General features: G+C 37.8%; 1 protein-coding gene across 3 annotated transcripts in view; it reads left to right on the top strand.

Annotated features, from left to right (window-relative positions):
- The window catches only part of UNC79 (unc-79 homolog, NALCN channel complex subunit), a 219,133-nt gene that overhangs the window by 46,749 nt on the left and 152,420 nt on the right, over positions 1 to 19,964 (top strand). For all 3 annotated transcript variants that reach the window (XM_060097925.1, XM_060097923.1, XM_060097926.1), the window contains 4 exons: positions 6,621 to 6,685; positions 12,736 to 12,824; positions 13,445 to 13,485; positions 15,891 to 15,919. In XM_060097925.1, coding sequence (XP_059953908.1) covers positions 6,621 to 6,685; positions 12,736 to 12,824; positions 13,445 to 13,485; positions 15,891 to 15,919 — 224 coding nt within the window. The remainder of the gene's footprint in view (positions 1 to 6,620; positions 6,686 to 12,735; positions 12,825 to 13,444; positions 13,486 to 15,890; positions 15,920 to 19,964) is intronic.

Genomic DNA, 19,964 nt, shown 5'->3' with positions numbered 1-19,964 from the left:
TTAATTTTTGTAGCTTATTTGTAAATTTATTAAGATTTTCTGTGTACATGATTATGCTTTCTTGCAAATAAAGATGATTAAAACTTTTTTCTTCTAATTTGTATGTCTGTCTGCCTGCCTACCTGCCTACCTGCCTCCCCCTCTCTCTCCCTCCCTCCATTTCTTTCTTCCCTTCTTCCTTTCTCCTTTTCTTTCTCTGATTGCACTGGCTCATAACTCCAGTTCAGTATTGAATAGAAGTGCTGAGAGTAGATATCATTGTTTTTTTCCTTCATCTGTAGGGGGAAAGTGTTCAGACATTCACCATTAGACATGATGTTAGCTGTAGGATTTTCACAGATGCTTTTTATCATATTGAGGAAGTCCTCATCTATTCATAGTTTGCTGAGAGTTTTTATCATGAGTGAATGTCAATTTTGGTCAAATGCGTTTTCTCCTATTAGATGATCATATGACTTCCCCCCTTAATTCTGTTAATAAGGTGAATTACATTGATTTACTTTGCAATGTTAAGCCAACCTTGCATTCCTGGGATAAATTCCACATTGTTGGCTATATTATATTGCCAGATTCAATTTGCTAATTTTTTGTTAAGTGATTCTGGTCCTGCATTTATGAGGGATATTGATTTAGTTTTCTTTTATTGTAATGTTTTCATCTGGTTTTGTTTATAGAGTAATGCTGGCTTCATAAAATGAGTTGGAAAGTGTTTCCTCCTCTTTTATTTCCTGAAAGAGTTTATGTAAGATTTGTATTATTTATCCCTTTAATAATTAATAGTGAAGCCATCTGGTAAATCCATCTGGCCTTGGGGCTTTCTTTGTGGGAAGGTTTTACATTATGAATTCAATTTAATAGTTATGGGGCATTTAACTGTCTACTTTTTATTGAGTTGAATTTTGTAATTGTGTAACCAAGTTTTTGGATGAATGTGGGCATTTTATCCAACTTATCCAATTTATTGGCATGTCTGCAGTATCTGCAGTGATGTCCTACCTTTCATTCCTGATATTGATAATTTACTTCTTCTCTATTTTTTTATTCATCAGGCTACCTAGGGGCTTATCAATTTTATTGAACTTTCCAAAAAAAAATCAGCATTTGGTTTTATGACTTTCTCTGTTGGTTTTCTGTTTTCAATTTTATTGGTTGCTGCTTCTATCTTTATTATTTTCTTCCTTCTACTAATATTTAATTTAATTTGCTCTTTTTCTATCTTATTAAGTAGAAGCATGAATCATTTATTTTGGACCTTTAAAATTTTCCAAAATAAGAATTTAAAGCTATAAATTTCCCTCTAAGCATTCCTTTAGTTGCATCCTACAAATTTGATATGCTGTGCTTTCATTGTATTTCAGAACAGAATATTTTCTAATATTCCTTGTGATTTCTTCTTTGATTTATGGATTGAGTAGAAGTATATTTTTTAAATGTACAAATATTTGGTGATTTTCCAGGTATATTTTTGTTATTTATTTCTAGTTTAATCCTACTGTGGTCAGAGAACATACTTTATTCTATCACTCCATCTAAATTTTTGGAGCTTACTTTTTGAATGAGAATATTGTCTTAGTAAATGTTACCTAGACACTGTGTCTGTTCCACAGTGATTGAGTGGAGAATTCTATAGTTATCAATTAAGTCAAGTTGTTGAGAATGTTGTTCAAGTCTTCTATTTTTATTGATTTTTTTGGTCTGCTTGTTTTATCAATTACTGAGAGAGGATTGTTCAAATTTACAACACTAATTATGGACTTATTTCTCCTTTTAGTTCTGTTATTTTTGCTTCATGTAAATTGAAACTCTATCTTTAGATACACACATATTTATGACTGTTATGTTATCTTGATGAATTGACATTTTCATCAGTGTGAAACATCCTCCTTTGTTCCCGGTAATATTCTTTGTCCTGGAGTCTACTTGTCTGAATTTATATAGACACTCCAGCTTTCCTATGACTAGCATTTAAATGGTATAAGTTTTTCTATCATTTACTTTTAACTTCTCTACCTTTGTATTTCAAGTGTGTTTCTCACAGGCAGCATATATTTGGTCATGCGTTTTGAAAAACTTAATCCTATTTGACAATCTCTATTTTTTAGACTATTTACATGTAATGTATTTATTGTTTAGGCTATTTATACTTAGTGTAATTACAGATATGGTTGGGCTTGAGTCTGTCATCTTGTGCTTGTTTTCTATTTTTCCCATCTATTCTTTGTTCCTTTTCATTTTAATTTCTTGCCTTCTTTTGGTTAATTTTTACTATTTCATGTTTCTCTTTTTAAATTGTTAGTTATACCTCTTTTTTAAAAGAATACTCTACAGTTCTAAAATTACAATATGCACCTTTAACTTCATAGTCTATCTTCAAGTAATATTATACTAGTTTACACGTATGCAAGAATCCTGTGCACTTTCATTTTCCCCTTCCCATCCTTTTAGTTTTTTATCAAATATTTTACTTCTATATATATAGAAAGTTGTTTGTAGTTATTCACTATATTTATCATGCCCAGAACTCTTTACGCCTTTGTGTAGGCCCTAGAATCTATCTGGTATCATTTTCCTTCAGCCTGAAGACCTTCCTTTAGCTTTTCTTGTAGTGGAACTCAGGTGGCAATGAATTCTCTTATCTTGTGTTTGCCTTCAAAGAGTCTTTATTTCATATTCATTTTTGAAGGATATTTTACTGGGTCTAGAATTATAGGTTGACAGTTTTTTCTTTCAGCCTATTAAAGATGTTGTTCCATTGTCTTCTGGCTTGCATTGTTTCTGACGAGAAACCAGTGATCATTCTTATCTTTGTCCCCCTGTAAGTAATGTGTCTTTTTTTTTTTTTTTTGCGGTACACGGGCCTCTCACTGTTGTGGCCTCTCCTGTTGCGGAGCACAGGCTCCAGACACGCAGGCTCAACGGCCATGACTCATGGGCCTAGCCACTCCATGGCAAGTGGGATCTTCCCAGACCGGGGCACGAACCCGTGTCTCCTGCATCGGCAGGTGGACTCTCAACCACTGCGCCACCAGGGAAGCCCAGTAATGTGTCTTTTTTTCCTTGGTTGTTTTTAAGATTTTCCTCTTTATCATTGGTTTTCATCAATTTGATTATAATGAGTTTTGGTGTTATTTTCTTTGCTTTTATTTTGCCTAAGATTCATTGAGCTTCTTGGATCTGTGGGTTTATAGTTTTCATCAAACTTGAAAAAATCTGGCCATTGCTTCTTCAAATTTTTGCCTCCACCCCCACCCCCACAACCTTGCTTCTTCTGGGCTTTTAACCACATGTATATTGCCTGATATTTTCCCACAGCTTACTGAAGCTGTATTTAGTTTTCTTCCAGTACTTCAGTTTGGGTAGGATCTGTTGTTACATCTCTGAATTCACTGATCTTTTCTTCTGCATTGTCTAATCTTCCTTTAAGCCCATTCCGAGAATTTTTAATTTTTGATGTTGTATTTTTAATTTTTAGAAATTCCATTTGGTTGTTTTATTATGTCCTGCATCTCTGTCCTCATTGTGTTCATGTTTTACTTTGAATATGTTTATAATAGCTGTTTTAAAGTTTTTGTTTGCTAATTATCTCATCTCTGTAGTTCCTGGGTTTGTTTATATTGGCCAATTTTTTTTCCTAATTGTGGGTAATATTTTCTTGCATAATATTTTCTTCCCCTTTCAAATATCAAGTAATTTTTGACTGGATGCTGGATTTCATGAATGTTACATTATTGAGTGTCTGGATTTTGCTGCCTTCCATTACAGTGCATTGAAGTTTGTATTGGCAGCCAACTTACTGGTGGATCAGCTTGACCCTTTCAAGCTTTGTTCTTATATTTTCTTAGGGTGAACCTGGACTAGCCATTTCCCTAATGTTAGTTTAGCCCAACTACCAAGGTGTGACCTCCTAGAGTCTCAATTGAATATCCCAGGTTTTCACTGAGTTCCCTCCACTCTGGCTGGTTGAAGCTCAAATATCTCTCAGCCCTGTATGAGATATAGGAATTATTAAGCTTACAGATCCCCCATAGTTTTCTCTAGGCAGCTTAATGGAGTTTTGCCTTACACATGCTCAGCTTAGTGTAAAGCCAAAGACCCAAAAGGATTCCTACTCAGATATCTGGAGCTCTTTCTTTGCATGGATCCCTCTTCTTTGGTAATCTACCCAGCAAATTTAAGCCACTTTGCTTTTCTAAATTCTTTTTTTGTCCCCTCAACTCAATGAAACCACCCTACTGTGCTTATCTTTCTACCTCTAGGACCAAGACCTGGAACTTGCTTCCAGGAAGAAACCAAGGGTAATTGTAGGACTCACTTCATTGTTTCTTCTCTCAAAGGTCATTGTCCTGTACTACCTGTAGTCAAGTTTCTTAAAACAGTTGTTTCATGTATTTTTCTAGTTTTCTAGTTATTTATGGTAAGAGGGCAAGTCTAATACCAGTTACTCTGTCATTGTTGGAAGCAGAATTCTTGTCTGCCACGTTCATGCTATATTTTTGTTTTTGTTTTCAAATAAAGGGAGGTCTATCATGAAAATATTTGCTGTATGGTAAGGTATGTAGATTGTCCTTGTATCAGAATCAACTGTGTTGCTTTTCCCAATTACAGATACCTGGGCTTTGAGGTTCCAGGCCTCATATTTTAAAAACCTTTACAGGTGATTTTTGATACAGAACAAAAGCCAGTAATCACTGGTCTAGTAAGCTTAAATCTAGTGTGACTTTGGTGAACTTAAAGGAGGTATTCTACAACCTGTGCTTAAGTTAGTGACACCCTGTAAAAATAGAATAAAAAGTTAGAGGAGTAGGACCTCCTACATATCCCCACCATCCACATATAAAGCATTAATTTCTCGCAGAGCAGGAGTTTTTGGAGCTCTGATCAAGTGCTATGGCCATTTCACATTCTAATTTGTTTCTACCTGTGCCATAACAGTTATTATATAGTTTAAATATTACTTTTATCTAAAAATGTCATGAACTTTTTCTTAATATTTATAAAGTGATCTGCAGATATTCTCATAATACATGGATTCAGAGATGGTTAGCAGATTTCATCTTGTATGCCAACTCTGTTTTGATTAATGGTGACTTCCTGGAGCTCAGTGTTGAGAAAGATTTTAAGGCCAGTTCTGGACTCAGCAGGAAAGAATGCTCTTGTCTGTCATGAGTTTGGGATTGGAGGAATGGGGTACACGTTCCATGTATTTGCAACTTCTGTACTGGTTGAAGGCACTCTTTTTTCTCTAGATTTCTCTAAGTGCACAAGAAAACTTGTAGCTACTCTATCTTGACTTTTCTACATGCAGGAAACAAATATGGAATGTCTTTATTAAAATTATTTCTTCATTCATCCATTCCTTACTCATTCATTTCCTCTTTCTTTCTCTCAAAAGATATAATCAATATGATATTATGTTATTATAGTAGTAGTTCTGGTCCGTACTTCTTTTTAAATAAATAGACCCATTGTGTATTTTTTTTAAGGTCACTGGTTCTGTTGACCATATTTTCCTGAATTCCAAGTCAGACACATAGTCTTATTCCTGGTCTAACAATAGGATAGAAGAATTGAAGTTGGGACACTCTTAGAAAATTTTATAAAACATTCAGAGCACAAATTAGGCTCAGATCATTAATAACAAATATTTTTGAATTATAATTAGACACGTAACTAAGAATATCTTCTCATCTGAAGATTTTTATATATTAGGCCAACCATGGTCCTATAGGATTAGAATATGGCGATTTAGAAAAATGTCCTACTTTCAGACATAAAATCCTATTACATTGTTTCTTTTATGGTGGAATATTGTTAGCTAAGTGCCTTGGGCTACAGAATCATCTGGATGATGAGAAGTAATTGTAATTCTCTTTCTGATCTGTCTCAGATCACTTGGTTCTTGTCCTCATTCTGTGGGTACACTGTGTTGAGGAGTTGGGTATTAGCAAACTAGCTGAGGTTTAGACTGTGGGTAATGTGTGAGAGAGATGCATTTTGTTTGGGCAAGAAACTCATCTTTTCAGTCTCCACATTTAATGGGGATGGGTGGGAAATGGAATGGTGGAGGTTGCCTTACCACTCATTTCAGTTATTATTAATCTGAAACACTTCCTGGTGCCAAAAATCTAGGATGTTTAGCATAGTATACTATAGTGAAAAGAGCACAGTTTTGAGAACCAAAAGATATATGTTCTAGTTGCAGCTTTTCATTTACTAACTCTGTGACCATAACAAACTACATAACCTTTTAAATTTTAACTTACACATAAAATGAGGTTAATAATCTGCTGTATCTATCCCACAGGGTTGTTGGGAGGATCAAGTGAAAACATAGATGTAAAAACTTCTAAGAATTTACTAATGGTATATCATTGTGAAATAATATTATGGTATTGGGTATGCCACCTTATATTAGCTTGTCTCTCCCCATGGGAAAATGGATGGGGTTGTGATATCTTTGCTTAATTTAAAAATACTTCATAGATTGAAAAAAAATTATTTTAGAAAACCTTCTGATGATGGTTCTATTTAAGGAAAACTAGTGAAGTATCTGCTGTGTTTTTCCTAGGGCATGAATAATGTCAGTGAGAAATACTCATCAGCTATGCTTTGCTTTACAGCTTGGAACCCCATCCACTGCCAGCACACTGAATGCCACAACGCAATTAACAAACCAGCTGTGAAGGTACTGTTTTATTAGACATGGTGCTATATTATATTGTCAGTGGTCAAATTATCAGGAGCAAATTGCTGAATGAAATGGAGATTGCATCCTTCTCTGTAAAGCAGAAGCCTGTACTCTGTGGTCATCTCAAATTACTGTACTCTACTTTGATCTGACTGTACTCTGGTGGATTGGTTCAAGACAGAGCAATGAATAGTGATATCTGCAGATTTGGCTCTGAGTTCATAGCCAAGTGCTGTGAAGAACTGGGCTAATTATCAGAATAATCCTGGTGAAACACTTACATAGTCCTTGACTGATTTCTGTCTGGGCTACTAAACTCAGGGAAATGTACTTTGGCCCTGTTTTCATGTGTTTGCTACAAGTTATAAGTGGTCTAGTGTGTGACTATGTGAATTCAAGAGTCGTAGGACAAAACCAGATAAAATTGTTAAGTCTTAGCTCAGATCACAGATGTGACTTAGTTGAAATGACTGAGAGGTAGTTGGACAGCAAACACATGGAAAATTACAATAGAGGTAAGGGAACAGTGGTTTAGAGAGGTCAAGTCACTCTCCTAAGGTCACGCAGACAGAGCTAGGTGCCTTGACTCTCAGCCTTATTCTTTTCCTACCACATCTAATTTGTTCTATCCTGTTATAATCCTGAATCTTTGAAGTTGAAAATTAAGAAAAATAATTACAACACTTAACAAAATTACTTACGGTATATTTGTCGGATACAACACTTGGCTGGAGAAACCTGTGTCTGGATTTACAAGGGTTAATTTTTACATTCTGAGGAGTGGGAGTTCAGTCAAGTGATTAGAGTTCTAGTTGCTTTTTAGAACCTATTGTCAAGGAAGTTTGCCTCTCTTGTTCTATAGAGAGGTAGATTGTAAAGATTATTAAATAATAGAAAAATAATACTCTCATTTTATAGAAACAGAGTAGAAGAGGTAAAATGAGATATAAAAAATATAAATGGAATCAAAAAGAAATCTAAATGGAATAAAACATGTATTTCATATACCAAAAGTGGCATAGGAGTGCCAATGATCACATTGTCATCTAGATATATCTTACCAACAAAGGACATCTTTATATTATTATGCTTGATCTCTGCTTTTGATGAAAGTAAATTGAATGAATTTATGCTGAGAGAGAGCAGGTGAGGGTAACCCACCAATGGAAGCTTAGTCCTCTCCCATTCTACGATGTGTACTCTTCCTCTGAACTTCCATAAACATTTGGGGTTCAAAGGTACTTTTCTGTGGTGTGAGGACATTTTGAGCTAAACACAGGTGAGCTCATGTAGTATTCAGCTTAATTCTTCACAGTGGTGAGACTTTCACAATTCCCGTAGTTTCTATATCTGTCCTTTCTTCTTTCTGCCTAAGTTACAGTGCCCTCTTTTCATTCACCCAGACATCAACGGAAAGGAGGTACTGAAAATCTGTTTAGTTTTTCCAGTTATTTTTTCCTTGATTTTATGTCAGACTGCATTCTCGGGAGTCTTCTGACTTCCTGATTAGTAATGGTTTTTGGTTTCCTTCCCACAGAAGTCATCATGAATTGGAAATTCTCCCTCTCTTTAGGCAAACGGCCCAGTCTACTCCTCTGGCCTGGCCTCACTTTTCTCACAGGCTGTTCCCTATAGCCAGTCCTCCAGGATAAGCCAAACCATCCCACTTTCTATCATTTTTTAATTGAGGTAAAATTCACATAACATAAAACTAACCATTTTAGAGTGGACAATTCAGTGGCATTTATCACATTCACAATGTTGTATAACCACTACCTCTATCTAGTTCCTAAACGTTTTTTTCACCGCCCCCCCCATTTTACTTTCTCAATCCCAGTTTTCTTAAAGGGCTTCCTTTTACATTTTCACTCTATGCTTCCCAGAAAGGGAATATTCTTGTTGTCATTTCCTGTGCAGGGGCTGTTTTTGCACGACCACTGGTCTGGCTCAGGGTTCTTTCTTTACAATATGAGCACTCCACAGACCCACAGAGATATGAGCATATGACATGTAGATCAAGGGTACCCAACATCCAGATGCTTACAGAGTAATGTTAAATGAAAAAGAAATTATGAAGTGTACAGTAGGATGCAAATGTAGTTATGAATTTTATATTCATCTTCATAGTGAACACCAACCAGTAATTCTCATCAAAATGTTACCAGTGATTGCATTGAGATGGAGGGTTAATGAGTTATTTAAATTTTCTTCTTTCCTTTTCTTCATTTTCTGAAGCCTCTACCTTGGGCATGTATTATATTTATAGACAGAAAATAACTATTTTTAAATGTAACAGTCAGATATGAACATATTAATGTGGATGTAAACTGACCAGTTCAGTGCGGAACAGGATTGACACTACTAGCCACAAATCTGAAGGGTCATGTCAATTCATTTAACATGTCAGAGGTCAACTAGCTAACCTCTAATGACTCTTTACAGTTCTAACGTCCTAGGAGTTTTTACTTTGGAATGGAATGAAACAACATCTTTACCTGACAGAGGTATCAATGACTCATTAGAAATAAGAGTAAAGTAACTATACTGAAGAAGAAGTCTACATGGAGTGCATGGGAAAGACTCAGGGAAAATGGATTTATTTTCACAAAAAGCCTAATATCTCCGTAATAGTGAGTTATACCTCTAGGCAGTAATGAACCAAACTTGGGTCTGCTCGCCTGTGTGCAGTAAAGCCAATCTACTGATACCGGCTTGTGCTGAAGGAAAGCACAGCATTTATTGTAAGGCTCCCTGCAAGTAGTCTGGGACAGCTAGTGCTGAAAACACCCAGACTCTCTGGTGGGTTTCAGCAAAGCATTATAAAGGCCAGGTGGGGGCAGAGGGGAGGGGTTGTAGGATCTGCGATCAGCTCGTGCACAATTCTCCAACTGGTTGATGGTGAGGTAACACGGCGATGTCATAGGGGTCAACATTATCAATCCTTAGGTGCCAGTAGGTCTGGGGGCTACAAAGTGCTCGTGATCATCAAGTAGTTAATTTCTTCCATGTAGTGGTGGTTGTAGTATCTGTAAAACAACTCGGGAAATGTTCATCAGGTACTGTTATATAACTAGGTATTTCAGAGAGGGGCTACAGCAGAGGATATGGGGGAAGGGTCTGTCTTGGGAAGGCCCCATAAGGTCCTGCTCAGTTACATAATGATTTGCCAAATAGAAAAGCATTTTATATATATATATATATATATATATATATATATATATTTTTTTTTTTTTTTTTTGCAGTAGGTTGCAAAAAAGTACTTTTAAGGCAAGAGCCAAAAGTTACGATAGGATCCTAAAATGAAAGTATGTTGGAAATTATAGTTCATTATATCCCACTCTGCTTTTTGGTTTTACTTGGTCCTATTTGAAAATCACTTTCTGAAATATTTGAATCCAGATAATTAGCTAACACAGGAGTCAGCAAACTATGGCCGCAGTTAAATATGGCCTGCTGCCTGTTTTTGCAAGTAAAGTTTTATTGGAACACAGCTGTGCTCTTTTGCTTACATATTGTCTCTGGCTGCTTTTATGCTATAACAGCAGAGTTGAGTAGTTGTGACAGAGAACGTATGCCCCACGAAGCCTGAAATATTTACTTCCTGGCCATTTACAGAAAGTTTGCCAATCCCTGATTTAACACACCAGAAAGTAGTTATTCACTGTATCAAAGGAAGCATGAAACTTACCTAAGGAAAATTTTCATACTGGGCCTTTAGCACCAGGGAATATATAATTTACAGATTTTGATGGTATAATTATTTAAATTTAGGAATTCTAACTCTTACTTCCCCAACCATTGAAACTCCTAAGGGTTTTAACTTTAAACGACAGGCTGCTTGGGTCATAAGTTCGGTTCATTTATCCCCTTCAAATTATTAAAAAAAAAAAAAAGCCTAAAGAAAAGGCAGAGTGAAGTTCTAGAAGAATTTGTGTACTAGGCATGTTAACTGCATACTCAGCTGTAGCATAGATTGATTATTTCTTGAAGGGGAGGAACAGAATTCAAAACGACTTTGAGATTTCCCTGGTGGCAGTGGTTAAGAATCCACCTGCCAATGCAGGGGACCCAGGTTTGAGCCCTGGTCCAGGAAGATCCCACATGCTGTGGAGCAACTAACCCCATGCACCACAACTACTGAGCCTGAGCTTTAGAGCCTGTGAGCCACAACTGCTGAGCCTGTGCTCCACAACTACTGAAGCATGTGCGCCTAGAGCCTGTGCTCTGCAACAAGAGAAGCCACCACAATGAGAAGCCCGTGTACCGCAACAAAAGTAGCCCCCGCTCACTGCAACTAGAGAAAGCCTGCATGCAGCAACAAAGACCCAACGCAGCCAAAAATAAAATAAATAAATAAGTTTTTTTTTTTTTAATTTTTTTTTTTTTGCTGTACGCGGGCCTCTCACTGCTGTGGCCTCTCCCGTTGCGGAGCACAGGCTCCGGACACACAGGTTCCGCGGCCATGGCTCGCGGGCCCAGCCGCTCCGCGGCATGTGGGACCTTCCGGGATCGGGGCACGAACCCGTGTCCCCTGCATCGGCAGGCGGACTCTCAACCACTGCGCCACCAGGGAAGCCCATAAGTTTATTTTTAAAAAAAGAACAACTTTGGTGGGACTTCCCTGGTGGCGCAGTGGTTAAGAATGCACCTGCCAATGCAGGGAACATGGGTTCAAGCCCTGGTCTGGGAAGATCCCACGTGCTGCAGAGCAACTAAGCCCATGCGCCACAACTACTGAGCCTGTGCTCTAGAGCCCGCGATCCACAACTACTGAGCCCACGTGCCACAACTACTGAAGCCTGTGCGCCTTGAGCCCACGCTCCACAAGAGAAGCCACTGCTATGAGAAGCCTGAGCACCACACGAAGAGTAGCCCCTGCTCGCCACAACTAGAGAAAGCCCGAGTGCAGCAATGAAGACCAGTGCAGCCAAAAAAAAAAAAAAAAAAAAAAGACTTTGGTAAGTCATAGACATTTAAACCAATGCAAAGTACAAAATTCATTTTTTACTAGTCATTGAATGTTTTGTCCATTTGATTTAAAACATCCAGATATTTGAAATATCCTAATGATCAACTTAAGATTAATACTTTAATCTCTGTACTTACACTAATGAAAACAGGCAAAAATAACTCAAAATTGAACAGAGCACTACAGGGTTAAACAAACTACAGTTCATATGTGGAAGAAAAAAAAATACCTGAAGTTGAAAGTTGGATATATAGAACTTACTCCAGAGTAAGAAAAGTGAATCACTCAATGTTAGATTTAATGCTAAGTTTTCTGAATGAGGTCTATCTTGAGAAGCAAAATTCTCTACTGCCAGCATTTCGGTAACAGTTATGATTTTTAAATCTTAATAATACATTTTTCCTTTCCCTAAGAGAGATTACTGTGTTTACTGCATTAAAGAAGGAGTTACTATATGAGTAATACAGAAGCAGTTTGAACAGCCACTGAACAGGATGATTTTTTTTAAAAATTTACTTTTGGCTGTGTTGGGTCTTCGTTGCTGCACGTGGGCTTTCTCCAGTTGCGGTGAGCCGGGGCTACTCTTCGTTGTGGTGCGCGGGCTTCTCATTGTTGTGGCTTCTCTTGCTGCGGAGCACGGGCTCTAGGTGCACAGGCTTCAGTAGTTGTGGCACATGGGCTCAGTAGTTGTGGCTCGTAGGCTCTACAGCGCAGGCTCAGTTGTTGTGGAGCATGGGCTTAGTTGCTCCACAGCATGTGGAATCTTCCCGGGCCAGGGCACGAACCTGTGTCCCCTGCATTGGCAGGTGGATTCTTAACCACTGCACCACCAGAGAAGTCCAGAGGGTGGATTTCTTGACACTATTTGTGACTTGAATTGCAAATAACAAGAGAAATGAAAAACCACATCAGCCACATTTAAACCTCCAATGTGGGAAAACAGTTATAGGTTGAATGGGTTTTACTGAAAATATTTATTCTACTTTGCTTTCGAAAATCTATTATCGAAACATTTGTGAGCTTTATATAGGGAACGTGATAAACAGGAGATTTCATTCTGTCTTTTCATGTGTTTCAGATGTGTATAGACCCCTCCCTGTCTGTAGCTTTGGGTGATAAACCACCCCCATTGTATCTCTGTGAAGAATGCAGCCAGAGGATTGCAGGGTAAGTATAAGAAAAGGAAATAGGGCTACAATAAGAAGAGAAGAATGATCACTTCAACTTAAACTGGTTATGTTACCTTCATTTTCCACTAGCCTCTCTGTTTTTTAAAGGTTAGTTTGTCAGATATTTAATATATATCAAACTTCCATTTGAAAAGATTTCAGCTTTGAAAAATTGCAGTATTTCTCTCCATGTGACAAGAGAAAGCAATTCCACTTAATAAAGCAGCTCCACTTTTCAAGTGACCCTGTGAAAAAGGCCACAGAGAAAAATAAAAGAAAGCTGTGGTTTTCAAACATGACATCAAATTCATATGGGTTTTCTATGCTTGTTCATTTCACAGACTCACACTCAGCTTTGTACAAATCATGCTGTATTTTGGTTGACTTAATTAGCATCTGGAAAGTATCATTTAAAGATAACTGAATATGATGAAATGCCTGTAATTTATAATTTAGATGGAATGCATTAGACATTTAAAAAGTTTATTATGATAGTGCTCTTAATTACACATCCTTTATATTAAAAGCCTTTTAGCAATAGCGTGCAGCTTATAAACATTCATGTGGAAGGGTAACATTGCAATAAAGTTCAAAAATGAATTCTGTTTTTCTTTATAGGGACCACAGTGAATGGTTGATTGATGTTCTTCTGCCGCAAGGTATGGCTTACTTCAGAAGGGATGAATAATGAATAATCATGACTAATGGCACCGTTGATTTTTCTCCTTTTGTACTGTTTTATTTTACAAAGACAGCAACCAAAGTATTACTTTCTGTGCATACTCACTGATATGAAGCATGATATCAATGTCTTGCTTGTAATATACCCATACATTTAATAATGAGGGAAGAGGTATCATCTCCACCACAATTAGAGGTAGGTGTTGGAATTAGGATTCTGTATGACCAAAGCTGGATTCTGCCTTAAGGGATTTTCTGTGTATATAACAGGTGTTGCCAGTGATACGTTTGCTGTGCAAGTCAGAAAGGAAATAAGGAACATCATAGAAGAAGAGCATAAATAACGGGTCTTTCTCCTGCCACGGTTACCAGCTCTGTGTTTTTAGGGGAAATTATTTAATCGCTCTGAGAGTCAGTTTCCCCTTCAGTAAAATGGGGATAAATATATCTGACCCATCTCAATGAAAAGACGAGATTGTAATGCTTGCAGTTTGTTAGAGTTCTGAAAGCTGTACCTGATGAGTTGGCAGGTTACAGACAGAGTGTTTCCCTACGCGTGGGTAAGGAGGTATTCCAGCCACCTAATTGCAGGATGAAATGACCAGGAAAAATACTTAACAGAGGAAAGATGAAAAGTGGAAAAAGCTGGGGGCATACTGAGCACAGATCAGGCGCCCAGGAAGAACTTGATCTATAACTTCAGAGGTAGATAATAAAAGAATTTTTATGAAAGGCCTCACTTAAAAAGAAATGTAAAAACCTCATGTTAACTAAATTCGGTAAACACTTTTTTCAAAACTTAAGGTCTTTGCCTGATGATAATTACACTCCTTCTTTGTAGTCTAACTCTTAATATTAGGTTATCTCAACCTGAAGAAATAAGTTGTTTAGTGAATGCTCTGCATCTGTAAAATGGGTCAATAATGTCAGCCTCTATATCTTTTAAAGAGACATTTAAAAATTTTATATAAGAATATCTGTAAAAAGATTTGGGCTTATATGGGTAAAGGTAACCTTTTTTTCCCCTTAACTTAGTGAACTTCCAGTGCTCCGAGGTAAAAACCATAGTCAGGTTCTAAACTACGTTTTAAATTTCAGATATGTTGCTGAATTCTGGCCATCATCTGCAGATGATATTCATCTGTGGAAGAAAACTGATAGTAACTTTTCATTATTTATCCAGAGATGTGATCCATTAACCTCAGGTTAAGATAAACTCCAAGATATCAAACTGTTAAATAACCATTAATTATACAAAATCAGTTTTAACAACTGAGTTGTAAATTTCATTGATTTGACATCTGCTAATTCATAATTTCCAGACAGAGTTTGGGAGACATTTATCTTTGCTCTTTTTTTTTTTTTTTTGCGGTATGCGGGCCTCTCACTGTTGTGGCCTCTCCCGTTGTGGAGCACAGGCTCCGGATGCGCAGGCTCAGTGGCCATGGCTCACGGGCCCAGCTGCTCCGCAGCATGTGGGATCTTCCCGGACCGGGGCATGAACCTGTGTCCCCTGCATCGGCAGGCGGACTCTCAACCACTGCGCCACCAGGGAAGCCCTATCTTTGCTCTTATTAATAAGTTGTGACATAGGCATTTAGTCTATTTTTTGAGCACTTACTATTTCATGGGAAATGTTAACAGATTCTTGGAAAAATTATTTTCAATTACTCTCAAGCATCAGTTTTCATGAAAATAATTGGTATGCCCACTAAAAAGAGTTTTTTTCCATTTATTAAAGTCAATCCTGAAGTACTAAAGTAATTTGACAGCCTTACTCCAGCTGGCCAATCCATGGGTTTCAAATTGCTTTCTCTTAAATAAGCCTGCAGCTGGTTTTGCACTAGTTAAGGACTGATGTAAGTTGATAGTTTGAGTCTAATTCATCCAAGTTATTAAGTTTTTTTTCTATAGTTCTGATATAGCAAATCATCTCCATGGTGAAACTCTAAGCATATCACATCAACTCAGTGTCATAGCCTAATGGAAGAACAGTAGACAGGGAATCCAGGGACATTTGCTCCAGATTGGCCTGTACCATTGATGGCCTGTGTGACTCTGAAGAAGCCATGTAACCCTCAATTTTGTTCTCTGTCAAATGAGGGGGTGAGGTTAAAGTTATTTGATCTGAATTCTAAGTCATGTCTGAGAAGATTGAATTATTTCTAAGAATAGGTGAAAATATTTGCAGCCTCATTAAACATACCACAGGTATTGTTTACCTCATTAAACATAAGTAGATGACAGTTTATGAGAGAAGGGCTGTTTTGGCCAAGTCTGGAGGTTTTGTTGCTAAGCTTGTTTTTTGCTCACCTTGGTGGCTGCCCTTATTTAAAACGGGCTCTCTTTCTTTGTTGATATTTTGTGTACCTTCCCCTTACAGCTGAAATATCTGCTATATGTCAGAAGAAGGTAAGAGCAAACCATCTGTGTGGTGGGGCATGATTTGCTGTGTTTGTATGTAAATTCATTCATTGACATCTGCCTCATTTCTGCACCATGGTTTCCCAGTATGTACATGTCACTGTATTTGTGAAGGGGGAAAGGAAATAATTCAGCATGCAAGATTGCTGTGTCTGGATGGTCTCTATTTACATTTCTGCTTTTGCTTACCCATCTATGCACAGTGTTTTTGAAAAGTAATCTGAAATAAAAGCATATGTGTAACTCTGGGATAGAAGTCTAAATACAAAAAGGTTTGAGTGACAATGCAATACATGCAACTTAACTTTGGTAAAGGATGATCGTGTTTGCTAAAAGTCTTTATCGTTTGGAAGTGGAATGCAAATAGTCCAATATAGGTGTGTCAGAAACATACCCAGACCAAGCATATATGGAAAATATTAATTTATATGTAAGTTGAATGATATCTCTAGTTAACAATTCCACTTTCGAATAGCCACTGTTCATGACGATTTCCCTAAGCCATTGCCATCTTCTTTTCTTGCTCCAGTTGTTGAAAAGTACAAGAGAAGGTAGTATGGTGTCATACAAAGAACTTTGGACTAGTTGGTTGTGATACTTGGGTTCTGGTCAGCTTTATTCCCACCTAGCTATGAGACTATGTACAAGTAATTTAAGCTTTTTGGGAGTTGGTTATGAGTGGATCCCTTTGGAGGGCTGTTTCAGTTATCTATTGCCACCTAATAAACCATCCTAAAATGTACTGGCTTATAACAACAAACATTTATTTGATCACAGTGCTGTGGATCGGCAGTTTTGCCTGTGCTCGCCTGGGTAGTTCTCTTGATAAACTCCTCTAGGCTCACTCATGTATTGATATTTGCAGTCAGTTAGTGGGTTTGCTGGCAACTGGTTGGTCCCAGATGACTTTACTCCCACGTCTGGGGCCTCAGCTGGTATGGCTGGAATGGTTGGGATGACAGGGGTGTCTGGCCCTCCCTCTTTCCATTAGGTGTCTCATCTTCCAGGAGGCTAGGCTGGATTTGTTCACAAGGTATCAGTGTTCTGAGAAAATGAGAGAGGAGGTTGCAAGGCCTTTTGAGCCTGAAGCTCAGTAGTCACACAACATCACTTCTTTTTTTTTTTTTTACAATGTTAAATGTTATGTTTTATCACGTTTACGATACTGCATTTCCAAGCATTATACTATAGAAAGAACACTCATTACTAACTTCTAAATCATAGTTTGTATCATATACCTTTTATTCTAACACAGCATCACTTCTGCTGCATTCCATTGGCCAAAGCAAGTCCAAAGGACAGCTCAGTTTCAAGGAGTGGGGAAATAAACTCCTCCTCTTTATAGAAGGAGCAGCAAGAATTTTGTGGTCATATTTAATGTACCACAGTCTACCCTCTGGGCATCATTACTTACATTCTTTCCATGTACCAAATACTCTCAGCACCTTATAAGACCTCCAAAAGTCTTACCCATTTATGGCTTCAGGCTTAAAGTCCATTGTCTTATGATCTGCATCTGGTCTGGTCACTGATGAAACCCCTCAGGTACGAATTTTCTTGAACCAGAGACCTGTGAACTAAAAAGGCAAGTTACGTACCCAGCACAAAATGCGAGACAGGGATTGGATAACAGCAACAGACCTCTGTTCAGAAAGACGAAGGGGAAGCAGATAGCTGTTACTAGTCAATAGCAGCTCCAGCCAGGAACATGTCAACAGTTCCTCTGTCTTTAAGGAATAGCAAATGTGCCTTGATTAGGATCTGATTTTGCTTCCTGGGAATAGTTTCCTAATTCATTTCTTTCCTGGGATGCTCCACTCTTTAAGACACCTTTCCTTTATAATGAGAAATGGCCCATGTTGCAGCTGAGTAACCCTCTCAGTCTGCTTCCTGCATGTAGAAGTTGGGGTTCCATAGACCTCTTTTCGTGTTGAACTGTGCCTGTCTCGTTTGGTCTGCTGGTGGTGCTTTTGCTAGTATGCCTCTCTTTAAAACTTTGTGGATTTTCAGTGAATCTAATTGGGGTTCAGTGCCCTCAAAGCCACATCTATAATTCTTTTTGAGTATAGAAATGCCTTCTATACTTTGGGCATTTCAGCCCTTAACATTATTAGAAGCCCTGTTCTAGCTGAGAGGCTCAACTGGGCATCACCTTATATAGCTTTCTGAAGTGTTAACAAGGGATCATATAGTCATTCAGCATACTTTTGATTTCATTTTTATTGCGAGGCTATTTCCTACTTTGAGAATCTTTTACAAGCTGGAGAGACTAGGATGAGAAACAGTTTTATTTCTAAATTGGCATTTCCTGGCTCTGGTAGTATATGTAACATACTTAACACCCAGGGTGGATCATTTTTTAACACTCCCCTCCTTTATATGACAAAACTATTTTCAGTAATAAGGTTAAAATTAACACATTTTAATTACTTATCCTTTAATAAATGTTGTGTTTTATATGAAAGTTAATTTGGAGAACTTTCCTTAAGTTCCTAATAGATCAGCATTGTTTGAGCTTGCTTTGGGCAAAGTTTGTGTCTTTCAGTACTACATATTCAGTACTACATATTCCTACATTTGAATAGTAGGTTTGAGATAAACATCAAGATTGTATCAAATACAACATTGTAAATCAGCTATACTTCAATAAAAAAATAAATTTAAAAAGATTGTATCAAATATGCATCAAGAGACAGATGCTTTATTTCAATTCTGCTGTTCTGTGAGACTACTTGGAATTATTTATTTATGTTTAAAATTCAAAGCAGTGAAACAGAGTGGCTAGAGCGAACCTTTGAAAACATGCCCAGCTGAATCTGAACCTAAGGGAAATCTCTCTAATTTACTTTTTAAATGAATGCATGTAGCTGAGTCCACAGGGTTTAGGACTGATTGTGGCTTGGAAATATATTATTAAAACTTAGTAGGAACCACAGCAACTGTTTAGAACTTTGACCAACCAAAGGTTATTTAGGGGCAAAGTATTTTATTGCTGATATTATTTAGAATTGATGGCACATGGGGATAAGGCAGGTTGACTTTTAGTTGATATTCCAGATACTAACATACGCAGTATGTCCAGATACTACCTAAGAAATCACTCAAAATGTAGCAGCATGAAACAACTATTTAATTATGCTTACAGATTCTGAGGGTCAGGGATTTGGACAGGACACAGTCCACAGCCTATCTCTGCTTGATGATGTTTAGGGCCTCATCTGGGAAGACTAACTTGACTAGTTAGGGGCTGGAATTATCTAGAGACATCTAGATGGTATGTTTGGGCTCTGGGATGAGGTGACTTGAAGGCTGGGCTTAGAGTAGAGACTTACACATTGCCTCTCCATGTGCCTTGGCCATGGCACAGTTCTGAGAAGAGTATCCTGATGAGGAAGCTTCTGAAGAGAGAATATTCTAAGACAGCAAGTTGGAAGCTGCATGTCCTTTTAGAATTTGCCTTGAGAGTCATGTGAGTATCACTTCCACCATGCTCTCTTGGTTGAAGCAGCCACAGCCCATCCAGATTCAAGGCTCATGAAAGCATATCTGAGGAACTAAACCAAAAGAGCCTCACCCACAGCTGGACTTAATTTAGACAAGAAGACCTTGGACCTCCAGCCAGGAATTTGCATGTGGGAAGAATGTAAATAATTTGTGACCAGAAAATAGGATTGGAAATTGCAGGCCTTAAATGTCAGGACTTTATTATAGCTAATAACTACCCACTAAACCCATATCCACATCCTATTGTTTATGTAACAGTGGGAATCCCAGAGGAGCAAAGACTAACTATAACTGAAAGGAAAAAATAAACACTAACAATATACTCCGATATAACCCACCCTGCCAGTGATGTGGTTGGGTTGGGTTTGGTTTGGTTTGGAGAAGCCCCAAACCAGTAAGGATTCATGTGCTTCCAGAATGAAATTTAGTATGTGAAATAGAAAGAAAAGGCACAAAGCAGGAAAGACACCTCACTTGGAGAAGTCAGGGCTGACTTGGATGCTGAAGAAGACTTGGGCTTCAGATGCAG

This window comes from Mesoplodon densirostris, chromosome 4, assembly GCF_025265405.1.
Source record: "Mesoplodon densirostris isolate mMesDen1 chromosome 4, mMesDen1 primary haplotype, whole genome shotgun sequence".
NCBI classification, from domain to species: Eukaryota; Metazoa; Chordata; class Mammalia; order Artiodactyla; family Ziphiidae; genus Mesoplodon; species Mesoplodon densirostris.
This window is presented reverse-complemented; position numbering and strand designations above follow the sequence as displayed.